The sequence below is a fragment of the Thamnophis elegans genome, chromosome 16, assembly GCF_009769535.1.
Source record: "Thamnophis elegans isolate rThaEle1 chromosome 16, rThaEle1.pri, whole genome shotgun sequence".
NCBI lineage: Eukaryota > Metazoa > Chordata > Lepidosauria > Squamata > Colubridae > Thamnophis > Thamnophis elegans.
The window spans coordinates 33,534,547-33,555,738 of NC_045556.1; the positions used below are offsets into that span (position 1 = coordinate 33,534,547).

Here is a 21,192-nt window from a genome sequence, read left to right on the forward strand (position 1 = left end):
GCTAGCAGAAAAGTGCCATTTTCTTTGGAGGAGCCCGCTCTTGTGATTCAGTCTCGGATGGCACCCTGTTCTGGCTTGTAGGCCCCTCCAGAAGCTGAATCAGAGGAGGAGGTATGGGATTCAGGGTCAGCATCAAGGCAACCCGAGACCTGCGAGGGGGAAGAGAGAATGGAGCTGGCAGACAGAGAGAGAGAGAGGTCCATCAGCCCTCAGAAGGAGAGTGAACAGCCCCCAGATCTGGAGGTGCCTGATGAGGTTCAGGAGGTATAGCTGGATCCACTGCCTGACGTGCGGAGGTGCAGACGGCAGAGGAAAGGAGAGCAGTGGAAATCCATGGGCCGGTTCTTGGGACGGAAGAGCCACTGCTGCTAGCAAAGTCCCACTCTAACTCTGGAGATAAAAGGCAGGGGGCGGAGATGAATAGATGTGGCAGAGGAGAAGAGAGCAGTGGAAATCTATGGGCCGGTCCTTGGGACAGAAGAGCCACTGCTGCTAGCAAAGTCCCACTCTAACTCTGGAGATAAAAGGCAGGGGGCGGAGATGAATAGATGTGGCAGAGGAGAAGAGAGCAGTGGAAATCTATGGGCCGGTCCTTGGGACAGAAGAGCCACTGCTGCTAGCAAAGTCCCACTCTAACTCTGGAGATAAAAGGCAGGGGACGGAGATGAATAGATGTGGCAGAGGAGAAGAGAGCAGTGGAAATCTATGGGCCGGTCCTTGGGACAGAAGAGCCACTGCTGCTAGCGAAGTCCCACTCTAACTCTGGGGATAAAAGGCAGGTGGCAGAGATGAATAGATGTGGCAGAGGAGAGGAGAGCAGTGGAAATCTATGGGCCGGTCCTTGGGACGGAAGAGCCACTGCTGCTAGCGAAGGCCCACTCTAACTCTGGGGATAAAAGGCAGGGGGCGGAGATGAATGGATGTGGCAGACAACTATTCATCTTCCAGCAGGATGGAGTTGTTAGCCTCTGAGAGAAACTTTTTGCTGGGGGTGCCGGCATTCCTAATAAAGGGAATCTTTTGAGTTAACTTCAGCGGGCTTGTTGTGTTTAGAGAGTAGGGTCAAAACACTTAACGACAGTTTGTTTAGTGACTGTTTGAAGTTACAACTGGAAAAAAGGACTTAGGACTTAAGATCATGGTCATGGGATTCAAATTCAGTCGTTCAGCAACGGACTCCTATTTATGACCCTCACAGTATCCCCAGGGGAATCACGTGATCCTCTTTTGCGGCCTCCGGACAAGCCAAGTTGACAGGGAAAGCCAAGTTCGCTTAACAACCAACTTAACAATGGCAGCAATTCACTTAATATGAATCTGTGGCCGAGGATCTGAATTTTGATCATGTGACCATAGGGATGCTGCAACGGCCATTAAAGTGTGAAAAAGTACTGTCTTAATTTTGAATGGTCACTCATCAAGGCTCCGCGTGTGGCCCTCCCAAGCTCCGTTTCTGTCAGCTGAGGCACCGCGGGATGGTCCTTTGCTGTTTCCAGGATGGGCCAGATTTAAGCACCCTGCGTGTCAGGGTTCTGAGGGATGCCCTAATTAGCTCATGAGCCTCAAGCCAAGTTTCAAAAGAAATCCAGTTATTTATTAGGAGCAACATGTTAGCATGTACCCGAGTGAATTCAATAGCAATAGCAATAGCAGTTAGACTTATATACCGCTTCATAGGGCTTTCAGCCCTCTCTAAGCGGTTTACAGAGTCAGCATATTGCCCCCAACAACAATCTGGGTCCTCATTTTACCCACCTCAGAAGGATGGAAGGCTGAGTCAACCCTGAACCGGTGAGATTGGAACAGCCGAACTGCAGAACTGCAGTCAGCTGAAGTAGCCTGCAGTGCTGCATTTAACCACTGCGCCACCTCGGCTCTCTTCAGCTCTGGCCCACATAATTTGCAGCCCAACTATGACCCTGTTTCCCCCCTCACATTCTCCAATAGAAAACACACCTCTCCAGCTGGCTCTGGTAATCTGAGATACAGCCTTGAGAAAGGTATGTGTGGAATGTGTTTCTGGTCGTAGCTGCCGAGCTGCTCCGTCAGTTCTCCCCCCACCCCCTCCTGCCTATGGCAACTTGAGAGCAGGCCAAGAATGCTTTATGAGTTGACACTGCGGGCTGGATGCGGCCCGCAGGCCTTGAGTTTGACATCCCTGATATAGACTGAGCCAAGACGCAGAGGTACATCCCGCAAAACTTGTATCATTCTTCAAAAATCAATTCTGTTATTTTTTTGCACTCGCTAATTTAATGTCCCGAAAATACAATCATGCGAGGAACGGCACGATAAGCCGCACGAGCAGGATATCAAAAGCATCTCCTTTCATACCCCACATTATTGGAAAATGATCTCTTCCTTATTAATGCAATTCCCCTTTTGTATAAAAAAGGGATCTCCATCTCGGAAAAAGCACACAGTATTTTAATCTTTAATTATATTAACTCTTCCAGGGAGAAGGGGAGACCGAGGCCTGTGGATTATTCTTTTATTGCATATTATCTCGGCGGTGCTTAATGAATATTGTTACTTAATGCGACATTTGCCAGTGAGGGTCTGTGAGTGCGAGAGAAAGAGAGGGAAAGAAAGAGAGAAAAGCCAAAAATCAGTATTGTAGTAAAGACATTTAGAAGAGTCGAAGTTATAACTCGAAGTTTAGCTTTCTTTGGTCTCTCTGGAATAGAAATCTTTACTTTGTCACATATTATTTGCAACTTTTTTTTTTGCGACGGTTGTTTGCGCTCACGGTTAGGATTGTACAAAATTCCTACAAAGTTCTACAGATAGAGTAAGGCAACGAAGGCTGCACACAGGACCAATTCTGTCTATAAATTTCTATCCATCCATCCATCCATTAATCCCTTCTATCTATTTGTAAAATCTATCTGTATTCTGTCTGTCTGTCTATTTATCCCTCTGTTCTATCCTTCCAGCCAGCCACCCACCCTTCTATCTATCATCTATCTATCATCTCAATCTATCTTTCTATCTATCTACAGTATCTCATCTATCTAGCTATATCTTTCTTTCTTTCTTTCTTTCTTTCTTTCTTTCTTTCTTTCTTTCTTTCTTTCATCTACCGTATCTCATCTGTCTATCTATCATCTATCTATTTATATATCATCTATCTATCTTTCTATACAGTAGAAAACTCTAATCTACCTATGTATCATCTATCAATCTATGTTTTTATCTATCTACAGAATCTCATCCATCATCTATCTATCATCTATCTTTCTATCTACAGTATCTCATTTATCTATCTATCTATCTCATCTATATATTTATCTATCATCTATTTATCTTTCTATCTACAGTATCTCATATCTATCCATCTATCCATCTATCTATCTATCTATCTATCTATCTATCTATCTATCTATCTATCTATCTATCATCTACCATCTATTTTTCTATACAGTATCTCATCTATCTACCTACCTATCTACCTACCTATCTACCTACCTACCTACCATCTATCAATCTTTCTATCTACATTATCTCATCTGTCTGTCTATCTATCATGTATCTATTTATATATCATCTATCTATCTTTCTATCTACAGCATCTCATATCTATCTATCTATCTATCTATCTATCTATCTGTCTGTCATCTACCATCTATCGTTCTATACAGTATCTCATCTATCTATCTATCTATCTATCTATCTATCTACCTACCTACCCTCTATCAATCTTTTTATCTACATTTTCTCATCTGTCTATCATCTATCTATTTATACATCATCTATCTTTCTATCTACAGTATCTCATATCTATCTATCATCTATCTTTCTATACAGTATCTCATCTATCTATCTACCTATCTACCATCTATCAATCTTTCTATCTACATTATCTCATCTCTCTCTCTCTCTTCCATCTGTCTTTCCATCTATCGATGCAGAAGAAATTCTCCAGGTTTTTACCGACAGGCCCAGCTGTACTTTGCCAAAAGAAAGAAAGAAAGAAAGAAAGAAAGGGGAAAAAAAAGAGTGCTCACAAGTATAGATTAATCTACTTCAGGTTGATATGACCATGGAAAAGCTCAGAACGATTCTTTATTACGGCCAATGACACATTACAGACATAAAACGAGCATTAGTTGAGAAATTAATTAAGCATGCCAATCTAACGGCTGCACGCCTTGCGTATTACATGACAAAAATTTGGCTCCACTCAGAGAGAGAATTATTGGAATCCAAGAGTGATCGCTGCATATAAAACCGATCAGAATGACTTAATTTTTTTTTTTGATGAAGTGGAAGGCTATCAGCTCAAGGTGGAAAGCGACATAAAACAGATGGATCTATTCTCCACTGAATTTGGTTCCTGAACGCTTTTACAATCTGAAGAAGTAGTTTCCGACTCTCATCTCCGGAGACAATCAAAAGAGAGGGAAAAGTCACAGCCCTTGGAGGGTTTTGGGGTTTTTTTGCGGGGGAGAAAAAGAGAGAGGAAAAGAGCAAAGAAAGGAGAGGAGGGGAAACCTCAGCCCATTTCAAGGAATGATACTGACTGGGTTGAGGTTGGATCAGTGCTGATTCCAGGGGAAATTTTCATAAATAAAGCCTTTACTGGCTATATAAATTGATTACATGAATACATAAATATATTTTAAGGCCAGAATTGAGATATTTATCAGTCCATCCATCCATCTCTCCCTCTATCTGTCTGTCTCTGTCTGTCCCTCACCCCAATCCCAACCATCCATCCATCCATTTACCTATCATATCTCTCTCTCACACACACATCAAATCTATCAATCCATCTACCAATCCATCCATCATTCCATCCCTCCCTCCCTCTCTCTCTCTCTCTGTCAAACCCATCCCATCCATCCATCCATCTCACACAAACACACATATCTAATCCATCTATTGATCCATCTACCAATCCATCCATCCACCTATCTCTCCCTCCCTCCATCTCTCTGTCCGTCACACCAATCCCATTCATCCATCCATCTCTCTCTCTCACATATCTAATCTATCTATCCATCTACCAATCCATCCATCCCTCCATCTATTCATCCATCTCTCCCTCCATCTCTCTGTCCGTCACACCAATCCCATCCATCCATCTCTCTCTCACACATATCTAATCTATCTATCCATCTACCAATCCATCATCCCTCCATCCATCTCTCTCTTCCTCCATCTCTCTCTCCATCACACCAATCCCATCCATCCAACCCCCTTTCGCACACATATCTATCGATCCATCTACCAATCCATCCATCCATCCGTCCATCCATCTCTCCCTCCCTCCATCTCTCTCTGTCCATCACATCAATTCCATCCATCCATCTTTCTTTCCCTCTATCTCTGTCTGTCCATCACACCAATACCATCCATCCATCCATCCATCCATCCATTCATCCATCCATCCATCCATCCATCCATCCATCCATCCATCCATCCATCCATCATCTCTCTCTCGCACCACACATCAAATCTATTTATCGAACTACCCACCCACCCACCCATTTATAACACATCTCTCGTTCATGGCACATCTCTCTCTTTTCATCCATCTATCCATTCATCCATCCCACTCATCTGTCTATCTGTCTATCTTTTTATCTATCCACCCACCCCCCACCTATTCATCCATCCATCCATCCCCCATGCATCCATTTATGTCTCTGATTCATGACACCCCTTCCCTCTCTCTCCCTCCCTCCCTCTCTCTCGTTTTTTATTTATTGTTTTAAGGATTTCTATCACGTTTTCATTATAGTTGCCTCGGCGAGATGCTCGGCATAGAAGTTTGATCCTTTCCTAACAAAAAACAGGAAGGGGGGCTAACCAAAGATTTGGAAAATCTGCTTGTCTGGATCGCATGGTTCAACCATAAAATGGGGGCACCACTTGCCCAACTCCCCCCCCTTGCTTTCAAACTATGATGAAACCTGGTTATGTGGGCTGTCAAATTTCAAGATCCAATCATAGACGTTCCACAGTGCTCCCAAAACCTCTGAAGACAGCGCTAGAAATCGAAAAGCAATTCCACAAAATTTTCCTCTTATTCCCTCTTCTCCCGGGTCTCTCATTCCTCCCACCCCACAGACACACACCCCCAAAAAGTGCCAAAGTCTCCTTGTTGTTATCACGTCCCGACTGGAGGATTCTCAACCAGACAAAACCTATTTCCTCACCCGGCAGGGAAGTCCGGGGGGAACGAGCAGCTCATCTCGGAGTTTTAAGCAATTATTTAATTTCACCCGTCGTTCCATTTTTCTTGTCAGCCTGATGGAGAATAATGAGCAGATCGGAAGAGACGGAGAGAAGCTCGCTAACAAAGCACGGAGCCGGCTTTGTCGGGGTGGGAAGGATGGCTGGAAAAAAAATCACACATGCATGGACGCACCCATGGCAATCCGTCCGTCTGCAAATGACGACAGCTAGGTGGAAAACTGGAAAGAAATGGAGACTATGTCCATGGATGCCCTTGGGCCATCTCAAGGGCTTCCAGAAAGGGGCTTCATATGTCAGGACCCTCTATTCACAGTGTGCCCCCCCACAACAGGTTGACCCAATTCCCACATTGCACCAAGCTGGTTTGGTCTAATGAGGAAGGCAACAGGCTAGAAACTGGCAAATTGAGAATCCTAACCCAGACTTAGCGATGAAAGCCGGCTGGGTGACTTCGCAACAATCACCAGGAGAAGGCGAGTTCTAGTCCTGCCTTAGGCATAAAAACCAGCTGGGTGACTTTGTACTAATCACCAGGAGACAGGGAGTTCTTGTCCTGCCATAGCCATGAAAACCAGCTGGGTGACTTCGCACCAATCACCAGGAGATGGTGAGTTCTAGTCCTGCCTTAGGCATAAAAACCAGCTGGGTGACTTTGTACTAATCACCAGGAGACAGGGAGTTCTAGTCCTGCCTTAGCCACGAAATCCAGCTGGGTGACTTTGCACCAATCACCAGGAGATGGTGAGTTCTAGTCCTGCCTTAGGCATAAAAACCAGCTGGGTGACTTTGTACCAATCACCAGGAGATGGGGAGTTCTAGTCCTGCCTTAGCCACGAAATCCAGCTGGGTGACTTTGTACCAATCACCAGTAGGCTGTGAATTCTAGTCCTGTCTTAGGCCCGGAAGCCACCAGCACACCTGACCCACCAAAACCAGGATTCCATTTGTAAACCAGATTTCATTCACACATGCACACACGTTGGGATACTTACTGAGGTGGTAACACCAAGGTGGTGGGCTGGGTCTTTGGCCTTCGCTTGGCAGAAACCCCCATTTGGTTCGCTGACCTCTTCAACGACTGCTGATTCAGAAGACCAGAGGCCAGGCCGGTGTGATATTGCAGCTGGAAATAGGAAGACGCACAATAAATGCTCATGAGGTCAATGGGCAGAATTCTAGGAAAGAATCAGGGGTACTTTCATCTTACATTTGGTAGTAGCAACAACGCTTTGCATTGGAAACATTGTACTCTAAGAGTAGGATAGCTCGTTTGATCCAGTGGTTAAGGCACCCGGCTAGAAAGTGGGAGACCGTGAGTTCCAGTCCCACTTTACGCATAAAAACTGGTTGGATGATTTTGGACCAACACCAGGAGACTGGGAGTTCTAGTCCCACTATAGGCCTGAACGCCAGCTGGGTGATTTTGGGCCAATCACCAGGAGACCGTGAGTTCTAGTCCCACTTTAGGAATAAAAACTGGTTGGATGAGTTTGGGCCAACACCAGGAGACTGGGAGTTCTAGCCCCACTTTAGGCATAAAAGCTAGCTGGGTGACTGGGTTAATCACCAGGAGACTGGGAGTTCTAGTCCCACTTTAAGCATAAAAGGTGGCTCGGTGATTTTGGGCCAGTCACTCACTCTCAGCACTGCTCACCTCAACAGAGTTATTTTGGGGGAAATAGAAGGAGGGAGGAGAATTAGGTTTGTTTGCCAACTTGAAAATAAAATAAAAAATAATAATAAAAGTAAAAATAATAAAGCAGAATACCAAAAAATAAAAATAAATAATGACAACAGAAGAGCAGTTAGTCAGTCAAAGTGATGGAACTAGCAGGCAAGTCAAAATGAACAACTCCTCTCATTAGAAATATATATATATGATAAAGGAGATATACATGTACATGTACATATGCATATACATACATACATACATTCATACATACATACATACATATATGATAAAGGAAGAGAGCCTGTGGCTTAGTGGCTAATATAACTGCCTAAGATATAAAACAGCCCAGATTCAAATCCCAGTAAGGGTATGGCTAGCTGATGAGAGCTAAATAGCTTGAAATAGATCTATACTAGTCTCCCTTTATTTATTTATCAGCACAAATGCAACACAAAAGTAACAAAGGCAACATTAAAAAAATGGCTTTCTGCCTGGATGGCTCCTAGGCTGAGTCGAAAGACAGAAAAGGGAAGCAGTATGCTCCCTCACATATGACACAATACACACACACACATATACATTTGCAAAATGTACAGCAACTCTCAATGGAAGACACTGTTGGACTTTTGGCAAAGATGGAGAAAAAAAACTTTACCAAAATATGACGTGTGGATTTGAAGATTGGTAAAAATGACTGACTGTTTGAAAATCGGATACGATAGTAGAATTCTAAACTGCAAGATTCATTTAAGCTTCATTTATACCATTTGCAAAAGAAGTTGCAAGTGAGTTTTGGGGGTTTATTTCTATCTTTTTGTTTCTTTTCATTCCTATGCTCTTTTTCCTTATTATTTCTCTTTCTCCATTCCTCTTTCTGACTATTTATGTTCCTTTCTTTCTGTTTTTAAAAGGTAAATGTAAAGGTTCCCTCTGCACATCTGTGCTAGTTGTTCCCAACTCTAGGGGGCGGCACTCATCTCAGTTTCAAAGCCGATGAGCCAGCGCTGTCTGAAGTCGTCTCTGTGGTCATGTGGCCGACATGACTCAACACTGAAGGTGCATGGAACGCTGTTACCTTCCCACCAAAGGTGGTTCCTATTTTCCTCCGAGTTCCATCCGCCAGTCAGTGTCGACTGGCAACTACGCGGAGGAGAGCCTTTTCAGTAGTAGCTCTGACCCTTTGGAACGATCTCCCTGTGGAGATTCGCACCCTCACCACCGTCCAGACCTTCCGCACAGCCCTCAAGATCTGGCTATCCCGTCAGGCCTGGGGATAAAGATTCTAATCCGTCCCCACCCGAATGATGAATGAATGTTGTGTTCTATTTTACTTATGTATTGTCTCATGTCTTGTCTTGTATTCCCCTCCCTATAAATTGTAAGCCGCCCTGAGTCCCCTCAGGGAAAAGGGCGGCCTATAAATAATAAACAAATCAAATCAAATCAAAAATTCTACTTGCATTTTTTACGTGCTTTCAAACTGCTAGGTTGGCAGAAGCTGCGACAAGTAACAGAAGCTCCCTCCGTTACGCGGCACTAGGGATTCGAACTGCCGAACTTTCTGATTGACAAGCTCAGCGTCTTAGCCACTGCATCAGTTTGTTTTTTACATTCTATTGAAATATAGATATTTCTTTTAATGTCTATTAACTAATATTTGTTAAAAAAATAGTGTTAAATTAAAAAGAACGAGGGATGTACAAACACCAATAACAGCCAAAGGGCCTCTTTTTATTTCATTCATTTGCTTCCTCAAGCCAGGCATGGAAAGGATTTTGGCCCAGAAATTTGATACTTCCTTCCAAAAAAAAAAAAGGTGCCATTTGATGCCACCCAAAGCATTTTGCCTCCAGAAGAAACAGACGCCATCGGCCATATGGTTATTCTGGGGTCTCTCTGGCCAAACATTCCTACGCTTTGTCTGGGAAACTGAAGGACTTTCCGCAACCAGAGTGATCATCAGCAAGTGACTGAGAAGATGACACCAGGGCTCGTGTTCAAATGTCCTCTGCAGGCATGTTCATCAAGGGAAGACGGACAATTTTATTTGGGAAAGACCCGGCCTTGTCTCTGGAGATCAGGAGCTTCGCTGGGTTCGGTCTACAAAAAAAGCTTTGCAAGCAGAGGCCACGAGGCATGGAGGGATGGATAGAGCGAGCTATAGATAGATGTAGAGATATAGATCTGTATGTGTCTGTCTGACTGTCTATCTATCATTATAGATTGATGATATATCAAGATTAGATATAGATTGATAAGATATAAATTCATAAGACAGACAGATCTGTCTGTCTATCATTATATCTTTATCTATCTATCATCTAATCTCTCTCTCTCTGCTTGTCTATCTATATCTATCTGTGTGTTTATTGATCTCTTTGTCTGTCTCTCTATCTTTGATCTCTCTATCCATCCATCTCATTATATCTTTAGCTATCTATCTATCCTCTATCTTATCTATCCTATCTATCCTATCTATCTATCTATCATCTATCTATCTAGCCATCCATCCATCTAATCTCTCTCTCTGCTTGTCTATCTATATCTATCTGTGTGTCTATTAATCTCTTTGTCTGTCTGTCTCTCTACCTATCTTTTATCTCTCTACCCATCCATCTCATTATATCTTTAGCTATCTATCATCTTATCTATCTATCTATCTATCTATCTATCTATCTATCTATCTATCTATCTATCTATCAATCATCTAATCTCTTTCTCTCTGCTTGTCTATCTATATCTATCTGTTTGTCTATTGATCTCTTTGTCTGTCTCTCTACATTTTATCTCTCTACCCATCCATCTCATTATATCTTTAGCTATCTATCATATCTTATCTATTTATCTATCTACCTACCTACCTACCTATCTATCTAATCTCTCTCTCTGCTTATCTATCTATATCTATCTGTGTGTCTATTGATCTCTTTGTCTGTCTCTCTACCTATCTTTTATCTCTCTACCCATCCATCTCATTATATCTTTAACTATCTGTCTTTCTGTCTATTTACTTGTCTATCTACAGTATATCTGTCTATTGATCTATTTGAGTGCCTACCTACCGATCTACTATTATCTTATCTATCTGTCTGTCTAATTCATATATTTGTCTTTCTATCTGTCTCTCATATCCTTGTCCGTCTGTCTGTCTCTCATATCCTTGTCCGTCTGTCTGTCTATCCATCTCTATCTACTTGTCTGTCTGTCTGTTTGTCTGTCTATTTATCTATCTATCATCTATCTTTCTATCATCTATCATCTATCTATCTATTTTTCTTTCTTTCTTTCTTTCTTTCTCTTATCCATCCATCTCATTATATCTTTGTCTGTCTGTCTGTCTACTTGTCTATCTATATGTGTCTATTGATCTATTTGTCTGCCTGACTACCTAAAAAAAAACAATTCATCACCTGCTCCAGAGCTCAGACTGGAGACGCAGGGGCAGAGATGATTATTACCAGGACTTACAACCAGTCATAGAAGCGACTGTTCTAAGTTTTTTTTTAAAAAAAAATCCGTATTTATATTTTCTATTTCTGAACCGCCCGTTTCCCTCCACAGCACTGTTACAACCGCCCTGAAAAAGGGGCTTTTCAAACTGGTCCTCACACTTCAAACCATTCAACCGAGCCTGCTTTTTCTTTGTTTTTCTTTTTGGAAGAGTAGCCATAAACTTAAGGGACAAACTAATTAGTGGAAATGCATGTTCTTTTGGCTAATCACGATTCTCAGTCAGTAATTTAGAGGCCTTGGAGAGAGTTACTAACTTTGTTTCTCTCCTCATTCCTCGTTTTTTGGGGGTTTTTTTGCCAAATATTTAAGCACACAGGGACACCCCATAGAAGTCTTCCTTCCAATTTGGAGAAAATCAAGCCGATAGCAATCTTGAGAGTCAGCACGTGTCCCATTGAAAGAGCCTTCATCATTTAAGGGACTTGGAAATGGCTAGTTGGACCAATCCAAAAATGATAAATTAACTGCTCCCGGTTTTCTTAACTATACGGGCCACATAATCAGAAGCTCAATTAAGATAATGCGCGGATTACACATTTGCAATTACAATTTTGGAGCTGGAGAGCAGAGGGAGGAAGAAAACCGGGACCATTAAAGTAATGGATCGTGATTCATCACAGGCCTACGAATGCTCGGGGAAGATGGCTTAAGAAGGAATGCCAGAATAGGAGAGGATGGAAGGAAGCTTGTTGGTGCATATGGTTCCACCACAAAACCGTGTTCGACTAAAGCGTGCTCAACGAAACCGCATAGCTGACGTCATCACAGGGCGACAAGAGCGCGGAGACAGAAGCACGCTGTAAACGCTAAACCTAAAATTAACCCCTAAACCTAAACCTAACCCCCCTAAACCTAACCCTAAACCTAACCCTAAACCTAACCCTTAACCTAACCCTAAACCTAATCCTTAACCTAACCCTAATCTTAATCCTAACCCTTAACCTAACCCTAAACCTAACCCTAAACCTAACCCTTAACCTAACCCTAACCCTTAACCTAACCCTAAAGCTAACCCTAAACCTAACCCTAAACCTAACCCTTACCTTAAGTTGAATCGGCTTGCTTTCAAAGCGCTATTTAAAGCGCCCTTCTTTCTCCGCGCTCGCTGTTGTCGCCCTGTTGATGACGTCAGCGACGCAGTTTAATCGGGCGCGCTTTAGTCGAGCGTGGTTTTGTCGTGCCACGGGTGCATATAGATGTTGACTGGAATTTTTTTTAAAAATGAAACCCCCGTGTTGTTAATCTGAACTTCTTAATGCCCTCTGAGCTTGGCTGTTTGCAGACATTTCATGGCCCAACTAGGGAACATCATCAGTGCTATCGAGTGTGGCTTGCTCCCTGTTTATATAGAGTAGCTCTGAGCTCCATTCCGGCCTACTGAAGCAGGGTAAAACACAACTTTGACTACACCGGCAAGGTAGATTTCTCTGCTCTTTAATATCCTTGTTTAGGTTTTCGGCAGTTTTCCTAAGTCGTTCTAGTAGTCTAATGTCTCATTTGGAAGGGTTTCAAGCTTAGGTATTTCTATTTAGAATAGAACAGCAAAGCTGGAAGGGATCTTGGAGGTCTTCTAGTCCAACCCCCTGCTCAGGCAGGAAACCCTACACCACTTCAGACAAATGGTTATCCAACATCCAAAAACCTCCAGTGTTCGAGCATTCACATCTTCTGGAGGCAAGTTGTTCCACTGGTTAATTGTTCTCACAGTCAGGAAGTTTCTCCTTAGTTCTAGGATGCTTCTCTCCTTGATTAGTTTCCATCCGGTGCTTCTTGTCCTGCCTTCAAGTGCCGTCTTGTTATATGTTGTCTTGTTATATGATACTGTTCTGATGCAGGCATGAAGCAAACTCCTTGTCCCGACAAAAATCCCTTTTATTAATTGACTGTGAATTCTGCTCACTCACATCCAGCAACGTCTTTCAAGGGATGATTTACAGTCAAGGACCTTCTCTGGCTTGGAGAGCTGCCAGGCCGATCTCTGCAGAACTTGGCAAGGAGTCTTAGAGAGTCACTAACCAATTAAGTGAACTAATTGTCTCCTGCAAACTCCACTCTCCTTTTGCTCCTCTTTTATTTCCTCTGGGAGGGGCCATTCATCATCCACCTATGGTCTTACTCCCAAGTCGACCCCTGTTCTTTAGCTGTTCACTTCGTCTAGCAACTCTGCGCATGAGCACACTGGGAACAGGCTCCAGCTGTTCTTCTGCCTCACTGATGTCTGACTCCAAAGGCAGCTGATAACTGTCAGACGGCCCTGGCCTCCTCTCTGCCTTTGACACAGAGCCCTCATCCGAGCCTTCCCCAGACTCCAGGACTGGCCCATCTTCCTCCCCAACCTCCTCACTGTCCGAATCTGCTCCAGCTCAGCTGGCGGGCCATGACAGGAGGCAGGTTGTTCCACTGATTAATATTTAAAAACAGAAGGTATTTTTTTTGTTGGGTGGCCAAGCCCTCTTGATTAAAAAAATCTTTGTTAATCATGTAGGACTGCCCCCCCCCCCCGCCTCACACACACACACAAACACAAGTCTTTGGCTTCCAGGAACAGAGATCCCACTGTCAAGAGCTGTTAAGAACCCATTAAATATTTACCAAGCCATCTTTATAATGGGGGAAAAAGGTCAAAGTTAATAAATCGGATGGGCAGGTCCTCTCCAACCTGATTTATATATTATTTAACGTGCCCAGCAACATGCATGCTGTATTTTAGAGAGGGGCTCCTTCCTTTATTGCTGGAGTCGTTGTCTGAGCCCGCGGGACCTCTGGCAAATTCCCTGGACTGCAACCAGTTTAGTCAACCCAATCCGTAAGATAGAAGGCCCAATACGCAAAAGTATTTAGCTGGGCTGTATTTCAGGAGGAAGCTAGTTATCTTGACCCCTTCCAGTCCGGCTTCAGACCTGGTTACAGCACAGAAACCGCTTTGGTCGCATTGACCGATGATCTCTGGAGGGCCAGAGATGGAGGCTATGCGTCCATCCTGGTTCTCCTTGACCTCTCAGCGGCTTTCGATACCATCGACCATGGTATCCTTCTGCGACGACTGCGGGAGGTGGGAGTGGGAGGCACTGTTTTGCGGTGGTTCTCCTCCTACCTCTCGGACAGGTCGCAGTCGGTGTTAGTGGGGGGGCAGAGATCGTCCCTGAGGCCCCTAACATGTGGAGTACCTCAGGGTTCGGTCCTATCCCCCCTACTATTTAACATATACATGAAACCGCTGGGCGAGATCATTCGGAGGCACGGGATAAAATACCATCAATATGCGGACGATACGCAATTGTATCTGTCCGCCCCGTGCCAACTCAATGAAGCGGTGGACGTGATGAACCGGGGTCTGGAGGCCGTTAAGAACTGGATGAGTGCTAACAAACTGGTGCTCAACCCGGATAAGACCGAGTGGCTGTTGTGTTTCCCCCCCAATAATTTGGCTAATACACCAACGCTTAGGCTGGGGGTCAAATTTTATACCCCTCAGATAGGGTTCGCAACTTAGGAGTCCTCCTGGATCCACAGCTGACTTTTGACCATCAGCTGTCAGCTGTGACCAGGGGGGCATTTGCCCAGGTTCGCCTGGTCCGCCAGTTGCGGCCCTACCTAGATCGGGGGGGCCCTCACAACAGTCACTCGAGCCCTTGTGATCTCTAGACTGGAATACTGCAATGGGCTCTACATGGGGTTGCCCCTGAAGTGCATCCGGCGACTACAGCTAGTCCAAAATGCAGCCGCGCGAGTGATAGTGGGCGCACCTCGGTTCGCCCACGTTACACCTGTCCTCCGCGAGCTGCACTGGCTGCCTGTTGGTCTCCGGGTGCGCTTCAGGATAATGATGACCATCTTTAAAGCACTCCATGGTAGTGGATCTGGGTACTTGAGAGACCGCCTTCTGCCGATTACCTCCCTAAATCGACCAATCAGATCGCACAGACTGGGCCTCCTCCGAATTCCATCTGCCAGTCAATGTCGACTGGCGACCACACGGAGGAGAGCCTTTTCTGTTGCTGCCCCGACCCTATGGAACGAGCTCCCCATGGAGATCCGCACCCTCACCACGATCCAGACCTTCCGCGCAGCCCTCAAGATCTGGCTCTCCCAGCAGGCCTGGGGATAGGCTTCCAATTACCCGCCCGAGTGTTTGATTGCTGAATGAAAGTTGTGTTTTATTATTTTTCTTTTGTTCACAAAGTGTTTGTTTTGACCTTGCACTTCCCCTCCCCTGTGGTTGTAAGCCGCCCTGAGTCCCCTCAGGGAAAAGGGCGGCATATAAATCCCAATAAAACCTAAAAAAACCTAAACCTCATTGTTGTTTAAAGAGTTCCGTGACATAATCACTTCCCCAAGTGCTAAGATTCCACACTTAAGGATGTCTAGGGGGGAATTTGGAGGCAGCTTTAGGACTGTGTGGAAATGTAAACAAGGGAGCCAGCATAAATTCTGTTTTTAAATGTTAAATCAGTGGAACAACTTGCCTCCGGAAGCTGTGAATGCTTCAACACTGGAAGTTTTTAAGAAGATGTTGGATAACCATTTGTCTGAAAGGGTGTAGGGTTTCTTGCCTAAGCAAGGGGTTGGGCTAGAAGACCTCCAAAGTCCCTTCCAACTCTTCTCTTCTTATTCTTATTCTCTTTTATTGGAAGCAATTCAAACCAACAGCTACCACTGAAGGAATCCTAATCATCCTGCCAGGAATTCTGTTAAGGACTATTCTCGCAAATGAAGAACTGGCATCTTGTGCCACCCATCCCACCCATTGGCCTGTCAATTCTCTGCCTCCGAAACAGATCAAAGAGACCTGGAGCTGTTCTGACCGAGGCTTCCCAAGAGCATGAAGCAAACTCCTGGTCCCAACAAAAACCTATTTTATTAATTTCCTGTGAATTCTGCTCATTCACATCCAGCAAAGTCTTTCGAGGGAGGATTTACTATCACAGACCTTATCTGGCTTGGAGAGCTGCCAGGCCGATCTCTGCAGAACTTGGCAAGGAGTCTCTGAGAGTCACGAACCAATGAAGCAAACTAATTGTCTCTTGCAAACTCCACTCCCCTTTTGCTCCTCTTTTATATCCTCTGGGAAGAGCCATTCATCGTCCCCCTGTGGTCTTACTCCCAGGTTGACTCCTGTTATTTAGCGCTTCCCTTCGTCTGGCCATTCTGCGCATACGCACACTGGGAACAGGCTCTAGCTGTTCTTCTGCCTCACTGATGTCTGACTCTGAAGGCAGCTGATAAGTGGCATACGGCCCTGGCCCCCTCTCTGCCTCCAACACAGAGCCCTCATTAGAGCCTTCCCCAGACGCCAGCACTGGCCCATCTTCCTCCCCAGCCTCCTCACTGTCTGAATCTGCTGCTAGCTATGCTGGCCGCTGGCAGGCCACAATAGGAGCAGAACAATTTGTGCCTTGTCTTTTGCCATCTTCTTCCAATGAAAAACAAGTTATGCGCCCGTTCTCTGCATACCTACAATGTCGGATCGTGTGGATGTGCATCCCTAATCATCCTCAATGGTAAATTTGAAAGGGCTTGCAAAAATGCTAAAAGGGGGGGGGGGGAGATTCGAATTGCAATTTACCTTATCCCTTTTGCTCAGTCCTGTCACTCTGAATCAGCCACAGCCAATCAGATTCCCCCAAGGAATCTTATTATAGCAAATTTCTGGGGAGAGAGCGCGCGCGAGAGAGAGAGATAGCTCCGGGAATCCCTAAACACCTGCTATGTAATTCTCTATTGATGTTGCCATTGTGGACTTCTTCAGAACAGATTTAACCTGAGCGTCTACGGTGGACCACGTAATTTATTAGTTTAAAGGGCTCTATTGGCAGATGGCTTATATACTCTCTTAACCATTGTCGGCCTGTTTCCCCCCCCCCCCGCGCCAAACCATAAAGGGACAATTGTATTCTTAACGGGTGGCAGCGTAAATTCCATGCCCGCCTGGACCCGAGAAAGCAAATTAGCAAGAAAAAAGGAGCGGAGAACGCTTGTGAAACACGTGGGTGAGATTTACTTGGAAGCCGCCTTGTCAAAAACAAGAAAACAATGCTGTTTCTTAGGATCTTGGCTCTTAGGTTTCGAAGCCTTCATGAGGTAGTCCGGATGAGATGTCTAACTAGAAGCACTTTATTTAGGTCTAACTTTATTGTAAGGTTGCATTAAGAGATTCTTGCAAGTATGAAAGTACTTCTCTCCCCCCGCTTATCTTTATAGAGCCCAAGAAACTAGGGAGGGTCCCTTCTGAGATGTTTTCCACATCCCTTTTCCTTCTTGGGGCTCAGCTGCCTCTTATCTGACCATTATTAGTCTATAATTCTTCTTCCTGTCTCCCGAGGTCCTATCTGAAAGCACCTCTCTTCCCCCCCCCCCCTATCTTTACAGTCCAGGAAACTAGAGAGGGTCCCTTCTGAGATGTTTGCCACATCCCTTTTCCTTCTTGGGGCTCAGCTGCCTCTTACCTGACTGTTGTTTAGTCTGTAACTCTTCTTCTTCTGGACTCCTAAGGTTATGTCTGAAAGTACCTCTCCCCCCCCCTTATTTTTTCAGCCCAAGAAATTCGGGTGGATCCCTTCTGAGATGTTTGCCACATCCCTTTTCCTTCTTGGGGCTCAGCTGCCTTTTATCTGACCACTGTTTAGTCTATAATTCTTCTTCCTGACTCCCGAGGTCATATCTGAAAGCACCTCTCTTCCCCCCTTACCTTTACAGTCTAGGAAACTAGAAAGGGTCCCCTCTGAGATGTTTGCCACATCCCTTTTCCTTCTTGGGGCTCAGCTGCCTTTTATCTGACCACTGTCTAGTCTATAATTCTTCTTCCTGACTCCCGAGGTCATATCTGAAAGCACCTCTCTTCCCCCCTTACCTTTACAGTCTAGGAAACTAGAGAGGGTCCCTTCTGAGATGTTTGCCACATACCTTTTCCTTCTTGGGGCTCAGCTGCCTTTTATCTGACCATTGTTTAGTCTATAATTCTTCTTCCTGACTCCCGAGGTCATATCTGAAAGCACCTCTCTTCCCCCCTTACCTTTACAGTCTAGGAAACTAGAGAGGGTCCCTTCTGAGATGTTTTGCTTCTTGGGGCTCAGCTGCCTTTTATCTGACCACTGTCTAGCTCTTTCTCCTGACTGCCAAGATCATTTTCTTAACAGGTACACCAGACAAGAAGCTCAGAACTGAGTCAGAACTGAAGAAGTTTCTTGGATGAGAAGTGAAACGTCTTCAAAGAAAAACCAAGGAAGTCCTGTTGCCTCTTGAAAAAGCACCTTTGGGACAGTTTTGAAAAGTGCCCAGTTCTTGATCCTGTCAAACCTTGTGAGGATTAGGAAATTCACATCAGAATTTCTTGCAAAATTTAACGTCTAATAAGGGTGAACAAGTCAGTCTCACAAAATACAAAGAATCTGCCAAATTTCTCAGAGTTGTGTTTTGTTTTCAAACAACAACAACAACAACAACACTTTTCATGTTTATTTTTAGTTGGGAAGACCCCAGGGCTTGGAAATGTGGTTGCCCTTGCTGTAAAGTTTCCTTAGGAATCATCTTTTCACCTTGTTTTTATTACAAGTTAACATTTTAACTCAGCAAAATATTCCGCCCCCTGGATTGGGTGGGAAATCATTTCAGGCGCAGGTCACAAGACCGGTCGTTTGTCCAGGGTGACAACTGGTAATAAAATTAAAAATTATCGTCGTCCGAGAAGCCCCGCGAGATCAAAGGGACAGTTGTGCAACTCAGACACCGGGAAAACAAAAAGAGTCGCCGACGGAAACACCTGCCTAGGGAAGAACAGCCGTATCGGCAGAAAAAAAATATATCCTGCAATAATCAACATTTTTTGTTTAGAAGATGTTGCAAAAAGCAGGGTAACACACCAAACTGCAATAGGGCCAGGGGTGGGATTGAAAAACATTAGCAACCGGTTCTCTTGCCCGGTTGCTGGGTGGGCGTGGCCATGATGAACGTGACCTACTCGACCTCCTGCACCATGGCGGGGGGAGGGCGTTTTTTTCCCGCCCCAGGCTCTGGAGGCTTTCCTCGAGCCTCCGGGAGAGCAAAAATGGCCTTCCCCGGGCTCCAAAGGCCGGAAATGGGGTAGTTTCCGGACTTCTAGGAGACCCGTTCTTTGCCCTCCCAGAGCCTCCAGCTGGCCCTGCATTTACCTGGCATGATGAACGGGCCGCATGGAGACTCCTGGGAAGGGAGGGGTGGGCAGGGCCAGCCGGTCCTTGCAACAACTGGTTCGGCGAACCGGATGCAAAATTAACATTCGATTTGCCTGAACCGGTGCGAACCGGCCCAATCTCACCCCTGTGAACAAGTGAAGGGAGGGGTAGGCGGGGCCAGCCGGTCCTTGGAACAACTGGTCTGGCAAACCGGATGCAAAATTAACATTCGATTTGCCCGAACCGGTGCGAACTGGCTCAATCTCACCCCTGTAAATAAGGGAAGGGCGGGGCCAGCCTGTCCTTGCAAAAACCAGTTCGGCAAACCGATGCAAACCAGCTGAATCTCACCCCTGGGTAGGGCTGTTAATAAATCAAGATCCATTTGGGTGAGATTTCTTTTAAAACACTAATTCTTGAAACCCTAGTGAAAAATCTTCAGGTGACAAGGCACTCCTCGGTTTACGACCATGAACGAGGCCAGAATTTCTGTGGTTAAGCAAGGCAGAGGGGTTTTTCTTTTTTGCAAAGCATGGCATTGCTAGAGTTATCGCCACCTTCCTCTGAGCATCTTTAACCCTGTTACTCCGCCAACCTCATGTTCACTTTTTCCACCGTCAATCAACCAGCGAAAAATAGCTCAAAGGGAGGCGGCATGTTGGGGCCAAATAAATAACACGGTTGCTTGGGAACAGAGGACGGGAAAAAAACGCCTCTCCGCAAAGCTGAGAATAACGGTTAAAATTGAATGAGAAACTGACCTGTGGTTATGGAGATCCTCAGTCATCCTGGTTGTCTCAAAGGTGCTTTTTTCCCCAGGAGGTAACTGGACTTTCTGATTTCTCTTTTGAAGGCGTTTCGTTTCTCACCCCAGAAGCTTCCTCGGCTCTGACTCAATCCTTCTGTTTCCCACCATCAGAGCTGAAGAAGCTTCTGGGATGAGAAGGGAAATGTCTTCAAAGAAAAACAAGAAAAGTCCAATTGCCTCCCCCAAAAAAGCACCGGATTTGTGGTAAAAGGAGACTTAATTTGTTTTCCTTTGAAGATGTTTCGCTTCTCATCCCATAAGCTTCTTCTTCAAAAACATGGGAAGTTTTAAAGAAGTTGTTGGATGACCCTTTGTCTGAAGTGGTGCAGGGATTCCTGCCTAAGCAGGGGGTTGGACTAGAAGACCTCCAAGGTCCCTTCCAACTCTGTTATTCTATAAAACCAAGACAACCTGTGATCAGACCCAGGGCAGGAAAAACCCACGAGGCTGCTGAAAACTAGGGGGGCACACTCTTATTCCTCTCTTTTAGCCGTCTCAGCATTATCAAATTCCAGGATACCGTTTGCCTCTCGGAACTGGCTGCCGGAAACAGTTCTAAATTTAGCACCGACCCATTAAAGTGCTTCAAAGCGTTAAAACGGGTGATTTTTTTGCATATATATATATATATATATATATATATATATATATATATATATATATATATATATATGAGAAATAAAAATCCATCAAGTTGGATTAAAGGAATAATAAAATAACAGGTTTTAAGGAGAGCTTGGGGTGGGGGAACTGACGTGGCCCCCACCTCTTTATAATTCGCTTCTCTTGCTTTATTTTTCTCCACCACCATCCCCACCGCAGAGGACATAAATCAAAGAAGTGCT

The 21,192-nt window shown here is 44.8% G+C and overlaps 1 protein-coding gene across 1 annotated transcript in view; it reads right to left on the bottom strand.

Moving 5' to 3' along the window:
• Positions 1-21,192, bottom strand: part of MED27 (mediator complex subunit 27) — an 83,545-nt gene that overhangs the window by 36,343 nt on the left and 26,010 nt on the right. The window contains exon 3 of the mRNA XM_032232452.1: positions 7,197-7,327. Coding sequence (XP_032088343.1) covers positions 7,197-7,327 — 131 coding nt within the window. The remainder of the gene's footprint in view (positions 1-7,196; positions 7,328-21,192) is intronic.